This window comes from Python bivittatus, unplaced genomic scaffold (genome assembly GCF_059951505.1).
Source record: "Python bivittatus isolate LINGU-HERP-01145 unplaced genomic scaffold, Pbiv_v1 ctg000480_np1212, whole genome shotgun sequence".
NCBI lineage: Eukaryota > Metazoa > Chordata > Lepidosauria > Squamata > Pythonidae > Python > Python bivittatus.
Window position 1 is genome coordinate 9,051,856 of NW_028277075.1, and position 20,897 is coordinate 9,072,752.

Genomic DNA, 20,897 nt, shown 5'->3' on the forward strand with positions numbered 1-20,897 from the left:
GTCATTCACCATCAGCAACGCAGGATTCGCAGAAGAGGGAGGAGGACAACAAAATGGCGCTGACCAGGTGGGTTGAGGGGAAGAAATGGGAGTTTATTATGATGTAGGGGTAGGTTGTTGACTTGTTCCTGGATTTCTTTTTTTTTATATATACTGTAAGCCTAGATGTATACACATCGTGGTCTGTGGTGAAGTGGATTGATTACAGGAAGGTTGCGTTAGGGAGGTCTGGGGTGATCCGGGCATTTTCTTTAGCGCTTGTTCCCCAGGCTGGTCGGCCGGCCTGTTGCCCCCGCCCCCATATAGTGCACTTAATAAGAATAGTAGAATCCTTTCAGAAATGAAAGCTTCGGTTCAGAAATAATAAGTAAATGTTTGGCCGCACGGTGTTTAGGTTGGCCGACTATCCAGAAAAAGAATGTATTGGGTGGTCACCCCTTCTCTGCCGCCCCCCCCCAATTAGGATCGGTAGGGTGTGATCGATTGACCACAGTATACCGAAAATTGAACTTCAAATCTAAAATTGTTTTCACCCAGCAAGGATCATATAGGAGGTTGCTGATAACAATGGCTTCCACATGCGCAAATAGGTCACTGTTATTTCCGGGTCGGATTGGAATCCACTGCTAGATAACACTAAGTGGAATGGGCCATTTTTTATTCCAGGTAGCCCCAAACAAAACATTTTCATGTGTTACGTTTACATCTTCAGTTTTAATTTGTCAGTTGTATAATAGCAATGCATGAACATCCTTATACAGCAACTTGCATTTCAATATATTGTACAGTATGTTAATCTTATGAGATTAACATATGTACGTAGTAAAAAAACAGATGCTTGTTTTAGCCGGGTTTCCAACATATTACTGTATAGCTCAGTCAGAGTGTAAATCCAATGTAAGTAATTGGCCTTTGTGTCCATACTGGCAGTGATGAAGCATAGAAAGGAAAATCTGAAAGCGAGCCTATAGCAATTGGGATCTCGGCTCATCTTTTCCATTTATGTGTTGGTATACTGCATAAGAGAATCACAGTGGGATATATTGCACTGTATATAAAGCACTGCAGTAAAGCTCTAAATCTGAAGCAATTATCATTTGAAATAACTGAAGTAGAATTTGTAGCTTCTGAGCTCCTAAAACAATCTAAAAAGAACAGTTCAGAACTGAAGATGACTAACATGAAAATTAATCCTTTCTCCATAGATTTAATTGCCAAAAGATCTGAACAATATTAAGCACTGTGGATAGTTTCATAGTCAAACACAGAACCATTTTTAAAAATATTTTTGGAGTAAATGTCACATATTATATTGAAAGAGAGAACAATATTAATTTCTTCTCTGTTTGCTTAGTTTTTTACCAGCACCAACTCAGCTGTCTCAGGACCAACTGGAATTAGAGGAGAGAGCAAGATCTCAAAGAGTGAGACAGACTGCATTGGTGTCATCACGAAGGGAACCTCCTCCTTATGGTTATCGGAAAGGATGGATACCACGAATGTTGGAGGTAAATAATAGTTTGCATTGCTTTATTAACCAAAAATGATTTCATTCCTACTGAAAGATAAAGTTTTGGTTTTTGAATGTAAAGTGTAAATTTTATTTAAAATGTTTTTCTTTCATAGAAGTCAGCTTAGGTGTTCCAAACTCAGAATCCTTGAATTTGCTGTTATACTATTGGAACATACTTAGCTTGATGCATTTTGCCCAATTGTAGCTGCCAAACATTTTAATGTTTTTATTACGTTTTATGGTTTTTATTGTAAACCATAAAAGCATAGTAAACAATAAAATGGTTCAAAAAAGATATCAAATTAACTAATGGCCCCTATTGCCCAGTCCAGTGTGACCCTTCAAGATTAATAATCTTCCTCAAGGACATCAGGGTGGGAGAAAGCTGTTTCAGAAGCATAGCCTCTGTACCCCAACCTCTCAAAAGAAGTACTTAAGTACTGCTATACAAGAAAGGCCATTTCTGCTTGCAGAGATGGTCCTGAAGATATCTGGGAGCCAAGCCATGAAGGGCTCAAAGATTATTACTTTGAATTGTGCCAGGAAAGCTAACAGAAGCCAACGGAGCACACACAAAATAGGATTGATGTGATTATAATGGCTCTCTTACACTAAGAGGTGGGTTGCTGTGCTTTGCACCAGTTGTAATATAAAAAATCCTAAAAGACAGCCCCATGTAAAGTATAGTCTTGCTTAGAAATGATGAGGGCATAGGATACTGTCACCAAAACATCAGGCACCAATAAGGCCAGCATGGGCTCACCAACTGAAGCTGGTGAAAGATTCCCATGGCCACAACACTCCATTTGCAAATCCAGCAGCAGCTATGAATTGCAAACTTGATCATTCAGGGAGAGTGCAACTCCATCCAGAGTTACAATAGGAAGTGACAGAAAGCCAGATGCTTTTTGTACAATAGCAATTCCATCTTCTAAATTTCAGTTTATTTAGCCCCATCCAGACTTTTCATAGTTTCCAGACACCATGTTAAGACCTCCACCATATCTCCAGCTTGGTCTGGGGTAGAGATAAATATTTGCAGTCATCAGGATGCTAATAATACTTCACCCTAAACCAACAGATGATCTGTCCCAGCAGTTTCATGTAGATATTAAAAAGCAAGGAAGAGACACTGGAGCCCAAGAGCATCACAGAAGTAAGCAACCCACCTGGCTGAACTCTCTTCCCCATTACCACTGACTGGAAGCACTCACATAAAATGTATCAGGACCACTGCAATGTACCCCTCACAGGCTGTTCAAGAAGGCTGCTATGATCTATGGTATTGAATGCTACTGAGAGAACCAAGAGCACTTTATCCATGTCATCCATCAGAGTGACCAAAACAGTTTTGTCCCATTCCCATATGTAAATCCTGACTGAAAGGGATCCAGGTGCTTCAAAATTCTGTAATAGAAGCAGGCAACTGTCCTGCCAATTCAGTAAGCCCAAACTGGTGTCTTAATATCCTCTGGAACCCACACTTAACTGTGGCACCGTGGCAGAGGACACCTCCCCATGGTGTTCTCTCACTTTATGGTGGACCACCCACCAAGATTCCCCATCTCTCAGAGGGCCAATCCTCAGGAAGTCAAAAGTATCATCCAGATCTGACAAGGAACAATAATAGGGCCCCAGTCAGTCACCAGGATCCCTGGGGAACCTGTGCTGGCCCTGGAGTAGCCTCCAAAAAGCCCTCCCCAGACTGCAGTCCTTCACCATCAGCAGTCCCAGCCCAACAACTTGTCCTAGCTGCTGCTTGCTCTGCCCACCAACACAGACATCAAATGATGCTGTCTCCCCCACCTCCAACACCATATCCTTACAGCATTCATCTCCAACCAAATCCATTCTCCAGTACCCTTCCACAGTTCCATGGCACCCTCTGCTTCATTCCATCTACTCCCCACCTCACAGTTCTAGTGTATTTCACTGTGTTTCCTAAGACAGTCTCCCATCCACAATTCTCTATTTGCCCATTCTGTGGTGGGAAATGTGGATCAGAATCTAAGATGAGCTAGAATTTGAAAGACCTGGATTATAATATCCCATTTGAATTGTAAATTAATTTCTTTTGCTTGGGACATTTGTTATTTCTAGGTTTTGTTTCTCAGTATATGAAATGAGAATAAAATACATCAAGTTTTGTTTTATGTTTATATTCAAATAATACAAAGTATAAAAACTTTTAACAGTAATCAGTAGGAGTAATGGGTTACAAAATATCTTTTGAACTATAAGGACATCTTATAAAGAAGGTACAGAATATGTAGTTACTTAAGCCTCTGTGTGAGGAACTCAAAAAGTAAACAACTGTTACTCCTACTGAAGTAAAGTAAAACATACTGTTATTACACAATAACTGAAATTGCTATCAATTTCCTAAAGACAAAGTGTTGCCACACTCTTTTGAAAAATAGTTAATTTCCCTTTTTTAATTTAATCAGCTTCTCAAGCTTCAGACTCATGCAGACTTATCCAATAAAAATTAAAGTTTCCCTCTAGTCAAACTTAACACCTGATGACTGTGTGGTAGGTCCATTTTTTTGGCAATAATACTGAAATGGTTTGCCTTTGCCTTCTTCCACAATGTTTTTCAACTTCCCAAGCTAATCTACAGTTGTGTGATGTCAAGTGGTATCTCATCCAAGTATTAACCAGATCTGATTCTTCTTAGTCTGTTCAGTATCACCCAAGGTCAGTTAGGTAGACGGTTCCATTTAAAACAAAAAGGATACAAAGTATTCAGGTATAAATTTATTGACAGTATTTTTAAGAGGAAAAAGCCAGTATAGTGGTTATGATATTAAACTAGATCAAAAACAGGTGTCTGCATTGGAATGTCTACTATTTTGATTGTGGCTTTTAACAAGAATTGTTCCTTTCTTTTGTCCAAAGCTGTTTCTTGACTGTTTCTTTTTTTTAGTGATACCTTAACTGAGTTATATCTAATGGTGGCAGGTTGTGTTTTCTCTTACACAAATTGAAATACCTGTTTTTAATTGATTTTCATTACCTATTATAGCCCTCTATACAGTATCTTAAATTGTTCTGCCAAAAGGTTCCCCTAAAACCTACAAAAGCAGAGCTATAGGGGCTTAAAATTCAAAGCCTACACTGCATGACTAGAATGATACCTTTTTTACTTCATCTTTTTTTTTTTTTTTTGGTTTTTGGTTTTTTGCCATTTTGGTCTGTAGTTTGCTGGATCTTCCTCTGTACCCTTTTTGAAAATCCTTGCTCTCCTGTCATCTGGTACTTTACCAGTTTTTTAAAAGTTCTAATCCCCCCTCAACTTTGGAATTTCACTAGGTGTATCAGAACCAGTGCTTTTTAACTTGTTTATTAAGCTTTAGCCTTAGGATAAGCAATGAATTAGCTAAGCCTATGAATGATACTGAATAGCATAGTGAAAATCAAAGATGATTGTGAAGAGCTCTAGAAGAAACTTTTTAAACTGGGTGAATGGTCAACAAAATTATTTTAAGAAAATATAAAATGGTACACATTGAGGCAAAAACCCCTAACTTCACATTGATACTGATGGGGTTTGTGCTATCTGTAACTAACTAGGAAGATTTTGAGGTCATAGTGGATATCTTAATGACATTATTGAGTCAGTGTTCAGCAGTTGTTAAAAAAAAAAACTGCTAGGAGAAAGGCAACTGAATGGGAAAATGATGAAAGGGTATAAAATCATGCATGACAGGGAGACATTTTTCTTCCTCTTGTCAAAATATCAGAATCAGGGGTGATCCAGTGATGCTGATTGAATGGTGATTTGGAACAGACAATAGAAAGTACTTCTTCACACAGTAATTAACCTGCAGAATTTGTTATCACAAGACATGTTGATGATCATTAATTTGGATGGCTTTAACAGGGGACTTAATACATTAATGGAAGACAGGTCTCTTGATTGCTATTAAAATAGAAGATTCAGTGTTACATCCAACTTAGGGTAGCATATTTCCAAATACTAGTTGAGTGGAACAACAGCAGGAATGGAGTATGTATCCCTCTCCTACTTGTGAGTACTCCAGAGGTATATGTTTGGTCACCTGAGAAACAAAATACTGGACTGAGATGGGTCTTGGGTTGTTCCAGCATAGCTATTCTTATCAGCTAGGTCTATCAGGAGCCCAAAAGGCAATTCAACTGGCCCCAGAGATTTAACTCATTCAGACTAAAGAAATATTTCTGACCATGGTTTTATCAATGCTAAACTTCAATCTTGCTCCTTCCTTCTACTCTTTATAATTTCCTGGTGGAACAAACAGGTTTTTGTTTTTGTTTTTTTGGTGGTTGTGGTGGTGAGCACTGCACCAAAATAGGAACTGAGTAGCTCACTTCTTTGTTACTTGTTAGCATTTTGTCTTCTTTATTGAACAGCTGATATACTGATTCCATTTTTTTTCCTTTTGTTTTGAACATATCAAAAGAAATCCTATTTGTCCTTAGTATGCTCCCCCAGTCTCAGATCAATCTGAGCTACCACTTTCCTGATACTAACTAGACTATCTATGTACACTGTTGTTTAGTGGCCTGGCCTTTTTTTCTTTTATATCTTTTTCCCTCTATTTTCATTAATATTAATCTTCATCAGGAGTGGTTACAATTATGCTTTTAGTATCTTTTTTTCCTTAGAAACTCTCATCCACCTTGAGCTCCTTTTCCACATACCTTCTTCTGTTATGGAATCCTGCTTTTTACATGCTTTAAGTTTATTAATTTTTTTTAAGTTGAAAATATGCATTTGATTACACTCAGCTTTAATTTCCATTAAAATTAATAATTTCAAAATAACATTTCTTTCTCCCAAAGTTCCTGCTACCTCCACTTGATTAACTACGTCTTCAGTATAATAAATGAAGCTCTTTCAAGGGCAGGGTTATTTAATTCCTAACAATTGTTTTTGGCAGCAAACCCAATGTAGTTGCAACATTTTTCATTTACTTTTTAAAAAATGTTGGATTGTTGATGCTCCTAATTCAATTTTTTTTTTTTTTTTTTTTGGTGCCTTCAAGTCAGTCTTGACTCCTGGCAACTGCTTGGACAAGTCCCTGCAGTTTTCTTGGCAAGATTTCAGAAGTGGTTTGCCATTGCCTCCTTCCTAAAGCTGAAGGAGAGTGACTGATCCAAGGTCACCCAGCGGCTTTGTACCTAAGGCAGGACTAGAACTCACAGTTTATAGCCTGATGCCTTAGCTACCACACCAAACTAGCTCTCTCATATGAATTAGTGTTATTTTAAGTCACATAGTATACTGGTTTTTAATGAAATCTTGGAATTCAATTATAGTTGTAAATATGTGAATTGTGGTTTGCTAGACATTGAGGAAAATATGCAGACCGGTCTTTTTGTCTAAGGTTTGTGTGACAACTTAAAAGGGAATAGATAATCAGTTTGCATGTAAAATACCTGAATTTGTTGCTAAGCATGTCTCAAAAGTATATACATGATTAATAAATATGTTTAGGATTATAGCATAGGATATAACATAGCTACACAATTAATTCCTATCTAAACATACAATTTTTGGAGGAAAAAACCTTCTACATACCAATGGAAAATCAGTTTTGAAACTAAAACAGCTTTCAGAAACATTTTGTGTTGGATAAGACTGATACATAGAAAGCCAAAAAGTATGCCAAAACTTGAGATCTTTGATCTTCTTATTTTTTAATGAATCTTCAACCATTAATTACTTTATTTTCTTCTCTTGTCCACAGTCTAATCACATCCATTTTTATTTCTATATAGGATTTTGGAGAGGGAGGTGCTTTCCCAGAAATCCATGTTGCCCAATATCCTCTGGATATGGGCAGAAAAAAGAAAATGTCCAATGCATTAGCTGTTCAGGTGGATGCAGAAGGAAAAATAAAATACGATGCTATAGCTCGGCAAGGACAATCAAAAGACAAGGTAATAGGATTCTCAAATGTTTATGTTTGAAGTATAATTTCTTGTTCAGCTTACTAAAATGTTTTGTTATGAATACGGGAAAAACTGCTCACAAGAAGAGATGTAAAGGTTTTAAAACATGCTGAGAAATTTGGAAAGAAATTTAGACTTTCCATTTTTTTCCTGTGGCTGTTTTTGTTTTTTTCCCAGAAATGAAAATGAGTCATGAAATATATCCTAGTATTTTATTTATAAACAATACAGAAAACAGTTGTGAAATAAATTAGTATATGTTTGGAAATATACCAATTCAAGAAACAAAGAAGTATATTAAAATTCTAGAAATTCTACATCTCTACTCACATATCTGGCAATGCAGTAAATTTAGGAAAATGGATAATATCTTGAATAATATTTCATTTTTCTGAATTGTTACACTCAAAAATAATATAGCAACTCTTTCTTCCTTTTTGTTTGCTGTAAAGAATTGAATGGTCTATAAAGGCACATATTAAAGATTATTAGCTACACATAGAATAAAGTAGTAAATGAATCTATTTCTGACAGCAGGGCAGCATTGAAGAAATAATATCTGCAGTCTGAAGTGATATTTTTGTCCATACCCAGATTGACCAAAGGATATATTTCTATTTCTGTACCTAATTACTGTTGTCTGCCTACCTGCATTGTTTTATTTGTCTGCCTATTTAGCCTTCTGTGCTCTCTCCTTAAGACTAAGGGTAGAAGAGATTACCGTCTATGATTATTAGAGCCTGTGCTGTTTGCTGTATTGATTGTTATCAATGGATGTTGACTACCTCAACTATGAATTTTGTTATGTGTGTTTTTATGGCGGTTTTTTAATATTGTTTTTAAATTGTATTGTTTTTGTGTTTTTATACATTTTAATTGCTTGGGAACTATCCATTGAGAAGGGTGGCTATATAAATTTGAATAATAAATAAATAATCTTCACCCATGTGTGGGAATCAATGATAGAAATACTTTCTCTATCTTGTTAATAGAAATACAATGACAGTAACAATAGAAATTGATGTGTTGTAAATATATATCAATACAGCGTTTTAACATACAGGTGAAACTCGAAAAATTAGAATATCGTGCAAATGTTCATTTATGTCAGTAAGGCAACTCAAAAGGTGAAACCAATATATGAGATAGACGCATTACATGCAAAGCAAGATATGTCAAGCCTTACTTTGGTATAATTGTGATGATTATGGCGTACAGCTTATGAAAACCCCAAATTCACAATCTCAGAAAATTAGAATAGTGTGAAAAGGTTCAATATTCTAGGCTCAAAGTGTCCCACTCTAATCAGCTAATGAATCCATAACACTTGCAAAGGGTTCCTGAGCCTTTAAATGGTCTCTCAGGCTGGTTCAGTAGGAATCACAAGCATGGGAAAGACTGCTGAGCTGACAGTTCTGCAGAAAACCATCATTGGCACCCTCCATAAGGAGGGAACCCCTTCATGGATCACTGCCTTGTAGTGGCGAAGGGGCTTGCGTAACTCAGTGAAGCCATGAGCTATACCGTGCAGGGCCACCCAAGACGGACAGGTCATGCCAGAGAGTTCTGACAAAATGTGGTCCACTGGAGAAGGAAATGGCAACCCACTCCAGTATCCTTGCCAAGAAAACCCCATGGACAATGTTAAAAGGCTAAAAGATATGATACCGGAAGATGAGCCCCTCAGGTCGGAAGGTGTCCAATATGGTACTGGGGAAGAGCGGAGGGCAATTCCAAGTAGCTCCAGAAAGAGTGAAGCGGCTGGGCCAAAGCCGAAAGGACGTTCAGCTGTGGATGTATCTGGAAGCAAAAAGAAGGTCCGATGCTGTAAAGAACAATATTGTATAGGTACCTGGAATGTAAGATCTATGAACCAAGGCAAGCTGGATGTGGTCAAACATGAGATGACAAGATTGAACATCGACATCTTGGGAATCAGCGAACTGAAATGGACGGGAATGGGTGAATTTAATTCAGGTGACCATTATATCTACTACTGTGGGCAAGAAACCCTTAGAAGAAATGGAGTTGCACTCATAGTCAATAAGAGAGTGGGAAAGGCAGTAATGGGGTACAACCTCAAAAACGACAGAATGATCTCAGTGCGTATCCAAGGCAAACCATTCAATATCACAGTCATCCAAGTCTATGCCCCAACCACTGATGCTGAAGAAGCTGAAGTTGACCACTTCTATGAAGACCTACAACACCTTCTAGAACTAGCACCAAAAAAAGATGTCCTTTTCATCATAGGGGATTGGAATGCTAAAGTAGGAAGTCAAGGAGTAATCGGAATAACAGGCAAGTTTGGCCTTGGAGTACAAAATGAAGCAGGGCAAAGGCTAATAGAGTTCTGTCAAGAGAACAAGCTAGTCATAGCAAACACTCTTTTCCAACAACACAAGAGACGACTCTACACATGGACATCACCAGATGGTCAATACCGAAACCAGATTGATTATATACTTTGCAGCCAAAGATGGAGAAGCTCTATACAGACAGCAAAAACAAGACCAGGAGCTGACTGTGGCTCAGATCATGAGCTTCTTACTGCAAAATCTAGGCTTAAATTGAAGAATGTAGGGAAAACCACTAGACCACTCAGGTATGACTTAGATCATATTCCTTGTGAGTACACAGTGAAGGTAATAAATAGATTTAGAGGATTAGATTTGGTAGACAGAGTGCCTGAAGAACTATGGACGGAGGTCCGTAACATTGTACAGGAGGCAGCAACTAAAACCATCCCAAAGAAAAAGAAATGCAAGAAAGCAAAATGGCTGTCTGATGAGGCTTTACAAATAGCTGTGGAAAGAAGGAATGCGAAAAGCAAGGGCGAAAGGGAAAGATATAAGCAACTGAATGCAGATTTCCAGAGAATAGCAAAGAGAGATAAGAAGGCCTTCTTAAATGAACAATGCAAAGAAATCGAGGAAAACAATAGAATGGGGAAGACTAGAGATCTCTACAAGAAAATTGGAGATATGAAAGGAACGTTTAGTGCAAAGATGGGCATGATAAAGGACAAAAAAGGCAGGGACCTAACAGAAGCAGAAGAGATTAAGAAGAGGTGGCAAGAATACACAGAAGAACTATACAAGAAAGATCTTAATGTCCCTGATGTCCACGCTGGTGTGATCACTGACCTTGAGCCAGACATCCTAGAGAGTGAAGTCAAGTGGGCCTTAGGAAGCATTGCTAACAACAAAGCTAGTGGAGATGACAGTATTCCAGCTGAGTTATTTAAAATACTAAAAGATGATGGTGTTAAAGTGCTGCACTCAATATGCCAGCAAGTTTGGAAAACGCAACAGTGGCCATGGGATTGGAAAAGGTCAGTTTATGTTCCAATTCCAAAGAAGGGCAACGCCAAAGAATGCTCAAACTATCGCACGATTGCACTCATTTCACATGCTAGCAAGGTTATGCTCAAAATCCTACAAGCTAGGCTTCAGCAATACATGAACCGAGAACTACCGGATGTACAAGCTGGGTTTCGAAGAGGCAGAGGAACTAGAGATCAAATCGCCAACATTCGCTGGATCATGGAGAAAGCACGAGAGTTCCAGAAAAATATCTACTTCTGCTTCATTGACTATGCAAAAGCCTTTGATTGTGTGGATCACAACAAACTGTGGCAAATTCTTAAAGAGATGGGAGTACCAGACCACCTTACCTGTCTCCTGAGAAATCTGTATGCGGGCCAAGAAGCAACAGTCAGAACTGGTCATGGAACAACCGATTGGTTCAAAATAGGGAAAGGTGTACGACAAGGCTGTATACTTTCACCCTGCTTATTTAACCTATATGCAGAGTACATCATGAGAAATGCCAGGCTGGAAGAATCACAAGCCGGAATTAAGATTGCAGGGAGAATCATCAACAACCTCAGATATGCGGACGATACCACCCTAATGGCAGAAAGTGAAGAAGAACTAAAGGGCCTCTTGATGAGGGTGAAAGAGGAGAGTGCAAAAGCTGGCTTGAAACTCAACATTAAAAAAACTAAGATCATGGCATCTGGACCCATCAATTCCTGGCAAATAGAAGGGGTAGAAATGGAAGCAGTAACAGACTTCATTTATTTGGGCTCCAAGATCACCGCAGACGGAGACTGCAGCCATGAAATTAAAAGACGCTTGCTCCTTGGGAGGAAAGCTATGGCAAGCCTAGATAGCATATTAAAAAGCAGAGACGTCACCTTGCCGACAAAGATCCGCATAGTCAAAGCTATGGTTTTTCCAGTAGTAATGTATGGCTGTGAGAGCTGGACCACAAAAAGGCCGAGCGCCGAAGAATTGATGCCTTTGAACTGTGGTGCTGGAGAAGACTCTTGAGAGTCCCCTGGACTGCTAGGAGGTCAAACCAGTCAATCTTAAAGGAAATCAACCCTGATTGCTCATTGGAAGGATCGATAATGAAGCTCAAGCTCAGATATTTTGGTCACCTAATGCGAAGAGAGATCTCTTTGGAGAAGACCCTGATGCTGGGAAAGATTGAAGGCAAAAGGAGAAGAGGACGGCAGAGGATGAGATGGTTAGATAGCATCACTGAAGCAATGAGCATGAAACTGAGCAAACTCAGGGAGGCAGTGAAGGACAGGAAGGCCTGGCGCAATATGGTTCATGGGGTCACGAAGAGTCGGACACGACTTAACGACTAAACAACAACAACAATAAGGAGGGAAAGCCCCAAAAGGTAATTGCAAAAGAAGTTGGATGTTCCCAAAGTGTTTTGTCAAAGCACATCAATAGGAGGTTATGTGGAAGGGAAAAGTGTGGTAGAAAAAGGTCCACAAGCAGCAGGGATGACCGCAGCCTGGAGAGGATTGTCAGGAAAAGGCCATTCAAAAGTGTTGGGGACTTTCACAAGGAGTGGACTGAGGCTGGAGTTAGTGCATCAAGAGCCACCACACACAGACGGATCCTGGACATGGGCTTCAAATGTCGTATTCCTCTTGTCAAGCCGCTCCTGAACAACAAACAACGTCAGAAGGGTCTTACCTGGGCTACAGAAAAAAAGAACTGGTCTGTTGCCCAGTGGTCCAAAGTCCTCTTTTCTGATGAGAGCAACTTTTGCCTCTCATTTGGGAACCAAGGACCCAGAGTCTGGAGGAAGAATGGAGAGGCACACAATGCAAGATGGTTGAAGTCCAGTGTGAAGTTTCCACAGTCTGTGTTGATTTGGGGAGCCATGTCATCTGCTGGTGTTGGTCCACTGTGCTTCATTAAGTCCAGGGTCAGCGCAGCCGTCTACCAGGAGATTTTGGAGCACTTCATGCTTCCTTCCGCAGATGAGCTTTATGGGGATGCTGACTTCATTTTCCAGCAGGACTTGGCACCTGTCCACACTGCCAAAAGTACCAAAACCTGGTTCAATGACCATGGGATTACTGTGTTTGATTGGCCAGCAAACTCGCCTAACATGAACCCTCTAGAGAATCTATGGGGCATTGCTAAGAGAAAGATGAGGGACATGAGACCGAACAATGCAGCAGAGCTGAAGGCCACTATTGAAGCATCCTGGTCTTCCATAACACCTCAGCAGTGCCATAGGCTGATAGCATCCATGCCACGCCACATTGCGGCAGTCATTGCTGCAAAAGGGGCCCAAACCAAGTACTGAGTACATATGCATGCTTATACTTTGCAGAGGTCTGATATTGTTCTATTTCCAATTCTTGTGTTATTGATGTCATGTAATATTCTAATTTTCGGAGATTGTGAATTTGGGGTTTTCATAAGCTGTACGCCATAATCATCACAATTATACCAAAGTAAGGCTTGACATATCTTGCTTTGCATGTAATGCGTCTATCTCATATATTGGTTTCACCTTGTGAGTTGCCTTACTGACATAAATGAACATTTGCACAACAATCTAATTTTTCAAGTTTCACCTGTAGTTTTTAAAGCAAAAGAAATATTGCCAGATTTGTAGCCAGATATCATAGGGGCTAATCCAGCACTATCTCTTGGACTTTGCATATTGGTTTTTTCCATAAATGGAGAATACCTTTTGGGTCTAGGAGACTACATCATATTTGCAGTTAATTTAGTGTTGTCTGGGATGACTGCTCTTTCTCCTCAGGTAAATGGAAATTACAAGGCATTCAGTGTTTAGGCTATCATGCACATACAGTGGGGCAAAAAAGTATTTAGTCAGCCACCAATTGTGCAAGTTCTCCCACTTAAAAAGATGAGAGAGGCCTGTAATTTTCATCATAGGTATACCTCAACTGTGAGAGACAAAATGGGGAAAAAAATCCAGAAAATCACATTGTCTGATTTTTAAAGAATTTATTTGCAAATCATGGTGGAAAATAAGTATTTGGTCAATATCAAAAGTTCATCTCAATACTTTGTTATATATCCTTTGTTGGCAATGACAGAGGTCAAACATTTTCTGTAAGTCTTCACAAGGTTTTCACAGACTGTTGCTGGTATTTTTGGCCCATTCCTCCATGCAGATCTCCTCTAGAGCAGTGATGTTTTGGGGCTGTCGCTGGGCAACACGGACTTTCAACTCCCTCCAAAGGTTTTCCATGGGGTTGAGATCTGGAGACTGGCCAGGCCACTCCAGGACCTTGAAATGCTTCTTACGAAGCCACTCCTTCGTTGCCCGGGCGGTGTGTTTGGGATCATTGTCATGCTGAAAGACCCAGCCACGTTTCATCTTCAATGCCCTTGCTGATGGAAGGAGGTGTTCACTCAAAATCTCACGATACATGGCCCCATTCATTCTTTCCTTTACACGGATCAGTCGTCCTGGTCCCTTTGCAGAAAAACAGCCCCAAAGCATGATGTTTCCACCCCCATGCTTCACAGTAGGTATGGTGTTCTTTGGATGCAACTCAGCATTCTCTCTCCTCCAAACACGACGAGTTGAGTTTAGACCAAAACGTTCTACTTTGGTTTCATCTGACCATATGACATTCTCCCAATCCTCTTCTGGATCATCCAAATGCTCTCTAGCAAACTTCAGACAGGCCCAGACATGTACTGGCTTAAGCAGGGGGACACATCTGGCACTGCAGGATTTGAGTCCCTGGCGGCATAGTGTGTTACTGATGGTAGCCTTTGTTACTTTGGTCTCAGCTCTCTGCAGGTCATTCACTAGGTCCCCCCATGTGGTTCTGGGATTTTTGCTCACCGTTCTTGTGATCATTTTGACCCCACGGGGTGAGATCTTGCATGGAGCCCCAGATCAAGGGAGATTATCAGTGGTCTTGTATGTCTTCCATTTTCTAATTATTGCTCCCACAGTTGATTTCTTCACACCAAGCTGCTTGCCTATTGCAGATTCAGTCTTCCCAGCCTGGGGCAGGTCTACAATTTTGTTTCTGGTGTCCTTCAACAGCTCTTTGGTCTTGGCCATAGTGGAGTTTGGAGTGTGACTGTTTGAGGTTGTGGACAGGTGTCTTTTATACTGATAACAAGGTCAAACAGGTGCCATTACTACAGGTAACGAGTGGAGGACAGAGGAGCCTCTTAAAGTAGTTACAGGTCTGTGAGAGCCAGACATCTTGCTTGTTTGTAGGTGACCAAATACTTATTTTCCACCATGATTTGCAAATCAATTCTTTAAAAATCAGACAATGTGATTTTCTGGGGTTTTTTTCTCATTTTGTCTCTCATAGTTGAGGTATACCTATGATGAAAATTACAGGCCCCTCTCATCTTTTTAAGTGGGAGAACTTGCACAATTGGTGGCTGACTAAATACTTTTTTGCCCCACTGTAAAACAGAGGGTGGGAAGCTTTGATGAATCAGGGTTATTTATGGTGGTGTAAAATTGTATTTGTGGCATGTGAAATAGAATTTTTTTATTATCTAGAAGTACAGTGTGATAATCTTCTGTTTGAACCGTCTACATATAAATACTGCTATTCTTTGTCCTTCCATCAATGGTGCAACCTGTTTTTCCAGTACTAAGAAAGCAACAACATACCCCAAGCTCATCTTCCATGCATGTGGATAGTGAACATGTGGTGCTTTTCCTGCATCAGATTGGGCTCTGAAGCTGAAAGAAAGAGACAGTCCCCATTGGTATTTAGCCTTATGCTGTACTTTAGAAAAAGCTGTGGTTTATTGTCACAGCAGATGGGGTTTGTTTGGGTGGTGTGAAGCAACAGATAAGTAGACCGCTGGCTAATTGTAACCTGGTTATTCACCTCAAAGGTTTATCACACTAAAGCCCATTTATTGCCATTATCATAAAGAGTGGATGATTTTTGTTACTTTTTCTATTTAGAACTTCCTTGTTTTAATGCTAAAAGAACATCTTTGCATTTTATTCCCTAGGATTTTTCTTTTCTTTTTCTTTTTTTCTTTTTTTTTGGTCCTGGAAGTAGGTTTAGTTCTTCATGCATTGAGATTCTTGTGTTTTATGGGCAATTACTGTGAAGAAATAATTGCTCTTCAAATGTCTTTCACTTGGCTTTGTGAAATGTGATTCTGTTGATGCTCATTTTAGGGACTGTTAATTTTGGAAATACTTGGATGAGAATTGGTAAATGTCTCCTATGCTAAATTATTATTTGGACTACAAGTCTGCTTTTATTGCAGTACAAATGTCATGACGATGGAAAGTTGCTACTTAGAACAATCTCTAATGAGCAATACTTACTATTTGAGCAAAGTAAAGTAATTATAGTTGTGATATATTCAGTAGAAGAGAATATATGTGGTTCAGGGTTGAACTGTGGAGTCCTTGGCACTCTCTGAGCTTGGTTGTTTGCTTGCATTTCATTACCCAACTAGGTAACATCATCAGTGCAAGTGATATACAGGTAACATCATCAGTGCAAGTTGTGATATATAAAACAGCCTGAAGCCATTTTTAGTTTCCCATGGGCAAAATATATCATACTTTATTTTAAAAAATATTATACAAGCAAAAATAAAAACAATACGTGATGATATAAAAAAGTATATATTAGTGATAAAACAGATTAAAACTTGTTTAAAAAGAAAGAAATCTAGACTGGGCCTAAGCAATTCGTAAAGGGAAAAGGGCCAGATTGAAACCTTTAAAATAATTGTGGGCCACAAAGGAATAGCTGGTGCACCAATCAGCTGTTAGGCAGCACAGTGGCAGCAGTAGAGCTAGCGTCTGTGAGACTTGGAGGCATCAGGTCTTTTAGAGTGAAAATGGCTGCAAGAACGTATGGGGTGGTAGCACTCCTTCCCAGAGGCAGTGGGTTGGTTATTTTTCAAAAAAACACCAATGGGCTGCACAAGACTGCTTGGCAGGCCACATGTGGCCTGCAGTCTATATGTTGTGCAGAACTGATCTAGACCATATCAAAACATTCTGCTCCAATCCAAGAATATGCCATTTTACTACAAGCATAAAAGTCTGGAAAGCAGATTGGATTATTACTTACCTTTAGGCAAATTACTCATCATCATCTCTAGCTGTAGGTAAACAAGATAATTGTAGTTCCAAATGGCAAAGAATCCTAGGTTTTGATTATCAAAAAACCAGAATCCAGGACTGTGTTATGTGTTTTTCTCCTACCTAAAGCTAAGAGTTAGGAGTATTATATGATAATTTTTAACCTTATTCTGAAATAGTTATGCTAGGTATTATGTAGCTTGTTCGATATTGGAAAGATAGTCTGGTTTTCTAAAAAGTCACAGAGCCTTTTTTTAATCTACAGTGTTCCTTTTCCTTAGTGCTCTTTTCCATGTTTCAGGTCATCTACAGCAAATACACAGACCTTGTTCCCAAAGAAGTTATGAATGTGGATGACCCTGAGCTGCAAAGACCAGATGAAGAAGCTGTCAAAGAGGTATAGCTGGTAGTGATGCATATAACTGCTGGAAGTATGTGCATTTTGTCCAGATGTTTAATATGTTACATATGATTGCAGCTTACAGAAAAGACACGAGTTGCACTGGAAAAGTCTGTCTCTCAGAAAATTGCAGCAGCAATGCCAGTCCGAGCGGCTGATAAACTAGCTCCAGCTCAGTACATTCGGTATGGAACACTTTTTGTATTGTTTACTTTTTGTATATAGTGTATAATATATGCCTTCTTCACATGATTCTGTGAAGGCAGGAAGAGTTACAGGAGAATTAAAAAATTATTGCTGTTTAATGAATTGTGATATAGCCCTGAAATCACAGTACAATGTACTTGGCTATACAAGTGTGTTGTTCTTATCCTGTTTCTGGTAATGATTTTTTCTTTGAAATATATAACAGGCTCATGGTCCATAAAAGGTAAATAAGCATAATGATGTCTGTGAAGCAACAGGACTTGTAACTGGAAATTATATTCTATGTACAATCAATAAAATTGGATAGAATCTGGAATATCGAGCTTTGTTCTCTTTCTAAAACAGCTCTAATATATTTCTGTACAGTCTAAAGCACAGTAAGATTTCATCTATTGCTTTAACGTGTGTGGCTGGCATTACTGTGCCTTTGAATAAAACTGAAATGCTGGCAAAGTTTGTACTGATAAGACCTTTTTTTCATTTTGTCAGATACACACCATCACAGCAGGGAGTGGCATTCAATTCTGGTGCGAAGCAGAGAGTTATTAGAATGGTGGAGATGCAAAAGGATCCCATGGAACCACCAAGATTCAAGTGAGTTTCAGAAATATTTGATTGTTAGGCCATAAGAAGTTTTTGTAAGTCCTAATTATGCTACGATTTTCACATATTAGGATTAATAAGAAAATTCCTCGTGGGCCACCATCTCCACCTGCTCCAGTAATGCATTCTCCCAGTAGAAAGGTAATGCTGTTCCCAGCTGGTTTTTTTCCTCCAATTCTTCTTTGTTTTCATTTTTTTATATTATTGTTGGTGTTGTTAAAATGTATATGCTGCCCAATTTCCCACAACTCTGGACAGTTACAAATAAAAACATTAAAAACAAAAAATACAGCAATAGATGACAGAGTAAATATGGCAAAGATGACAAAAAACAGGAATGAAAAGAAACAAACACACAATCTGATATATGCATGTGTGTTAAAGCAGAAGCTAGTTTTCTTCTATCTTGAGAATAACTTAGAGCTTGATTAGACTTAGCTGTTATTTACAATACATTGTTTCATATATATTTGGATGGGATTTAAGCTATTAGTAGCTTAAGAATAAGCTTTTCTTATTACTAAGAAAAAAGATTTGGGATTGTGTTGCAAGCTCAAAAAAACCCATCCATCCAACATGTAACATCTGTAGCAGCAGTAGTAGTCATAGTGTCAGTCATTATCACCATCATGGAATTTGCATGCTAAAAATCATTAAGGTTTAAAACTAAAACTGACTACCATAAAAACTTTATACAATTTGTAGTATTTGTTTGTTTATTACATTGTATAGTGCCCATCTTAAACCAAACTCTGGGCGGCTTACAACATACATACATAATAAAACCTGGGTGGTTTTAATAATAAAACAACAAAGGTGGGGTCCTGTTGGATCTCAGAGGGAGGGTGTTCCATAGGACAGGGCTGCAACAGAAAAGGCACACTTCCGAGGACCCACCAGAAGGCAATGTTTAAGAGAAAGGACCTGGAGCATACCTACTCTGTCTGCTCTGGTGGGACAGCATGATTATTCTTGCCACATATGAAAAAGAATACTATAGAGTTGGATAGTAGGCAGAAAAAGTAAATAGTTCTGTAAATACTTCAGCATCATTAGCACTGTTCATTCCTATCAACTGCTCAGGCAGTGCAGTAAGCACTTGCAGAAAGACAGCATGTTCTTTGCATTGATACTTGCTGAAGTAGCTTAAAATCATCAATGAGATTTAAGGGAATTAAACTCCCTTAAGGATGCATGGAAGCTCTGTTTTACAACTTGAAGCTGACCTAAGCTGATTCCTCCTTAGACCTTGGTACCCCAAGGAAGAGTGTGATTGATTGATTTTAAAAATTCCACGTTTGTATTTCAGATTGTTGAAAAGTTCTTGTAGTTTTTAATTTCCAAAAGATAGATCTTCAAAACCAGTTTGTTGTATATTTTATTGAAACTTGCTATTTATTCTGCTATAGTATTGAGAAAGTCCCTTTTTGTTGATAAAGATAAAAACCTCTCTCTTCTCTGTGTAGATGACTGTAAAGGAGCAGCAAGAATGGAAAATTCCACCTTGCATTTCAAACTGGAAAAATGCAAAGGTAATTAATTGGTCACAATGATATACCCAAAAAATAACATCCTAAGAATCTCACTGAACAATTGGTAATTTGGATTACTTTGAAATATCTAGAACTGAGTAAACAAGCTACTTTTAGAAAGTTTTTTTTTCCCAATTAGTTTCAAAATATTCTTAGAATAACAGCTTGAAGTAGGGCAGGGCAACAACGTCAGTTGTTAATCACTATAACTAATTCCACAGATGGCGATTTGCTTAATGTAACAAAACATCATATCATAATAGCAAAAGTATTTTTAAATGTCTCCATAATAGATATTCAAAATGAGTATTTTTTAAGCTGCATGTAGAGTAACTTTGCGGGTGCATTCTACTGAAATTAAAAATATGGAGCTGCTTTTGTAGTACACCTATTTTTTATGGTGATTAAATGCCTTGTCGATTTTCATTGCAGGGTTACACCATTCCATTAGACAAACGCCTGGCTGCGGATGGCAGAGGATTGCAGACTGTACACATCAATGAAAACTTTGCTAAGTTGGCAGAAGCTCTTTACATTGCTGACAGAAAGGTCAGACCATTGTTTATTCTCCACTATACATTTTCCTTCAGTAATTTCATTCCATAGAATCTGAGCAGCACTGTAGCATTTGGTTAGAACCATGAGAACAGAACTTTGTGATAACATGGTACAAACTTAATACTAGTTTCTGGTTTCTGTAGCTGTCCAATATTCTACCTGGCCAAATTCTGGGTTGTATCTGTATTTTTATATTATAATTCAAAGCATAAAGGTAAGTTTGCGTTGCTATCATAATTGCTTAAATTCTGAATTTTGTGCAGGCTCGTGAGGCTGTAGAAATGCGAGCCCAGGTAGAACGGAAGATGGCTCAGAAGGAAAAAGAGAAACATGAGGAGAAACTTCGGGAAATGGCCCAGAAGGCCAGGGAACGAAGAGCTGGAATTAAAACTCACATGGAGAAAGGTACCACTTTTCAGTGTTCCATTTCATAATATTTCAAAGATTTTTTAAACCAGTTATTGGAAGAGTTAATCTGTTGGGAAGATTACAGTGAATCTGCAGGAATCTACTTTATCCTATCAGTTTCTACCTCTTCATGTATGCTGGTTCTTATGTACAGAACTGCTGCCTGATTGCATGTAGGTTCGGGTAAAAATGAATTAGAGAACCTGCCGTCCTAGAGCCAGATGCAACCAATGAATCTCATTTTGTCCCTCATAAAGTCTATCTAGCCAAACTGCTGAAGTTTCTTCCCTTTTGAAGCGGGAAATAAATGAAAACTGTAGCATAAGCCCTAAAGTAGGAA

At 38.7% G+C, this 20,897-nt stretch overlaps 1 protein-coding gene across 1 annotated transcript in view; it reads left to right on the top strand.

Moving 5' to 3' along the window:
• The window catches only part of SNW1 (SNW domain containing 1), a 27,131-nt gene continuing 6,234 nt past the window's right edge, over nt 1-20,897 (top strand). Inside the window, exons 1-10 of the mRNA XM_088145274.1 lie at nt 1-67; nt 1,355-1,508; nt 7,277-7,438; nt 17,151-17,246; nt 17,328-17,434; nt 17,946-18,050; nt 18,131-18,200; nt 19,526-19,591; nt 20,024-20,140; nt 20,413-20,554. Coding sequence (XP_088001400.1) covers nt 54-67; nt 1,355-1,508; nt 7,277-7,438; nt 17,151-17,246; nt 17,328-17,434; nt 17,946-18,050; nt 18,131-18,200; nt 19,526-19,591; nt 20,024-20,140; nt 20,413-20,554 — 1,033 coding nt within the window. The 5' untranslated portion in view covers nt 1-53. The remainder of the gene's footprint in view (nt 68-1,354; nt 1,509-7,276; nt 7,439-17,150; nt 17,247-17,327; nt 17,435-17,945; nt 18,051-18,130; nt 18,201-19,525; nt 19,592-20,023; nt 20,141-20,412; nt 20,555-20,897) is intronic.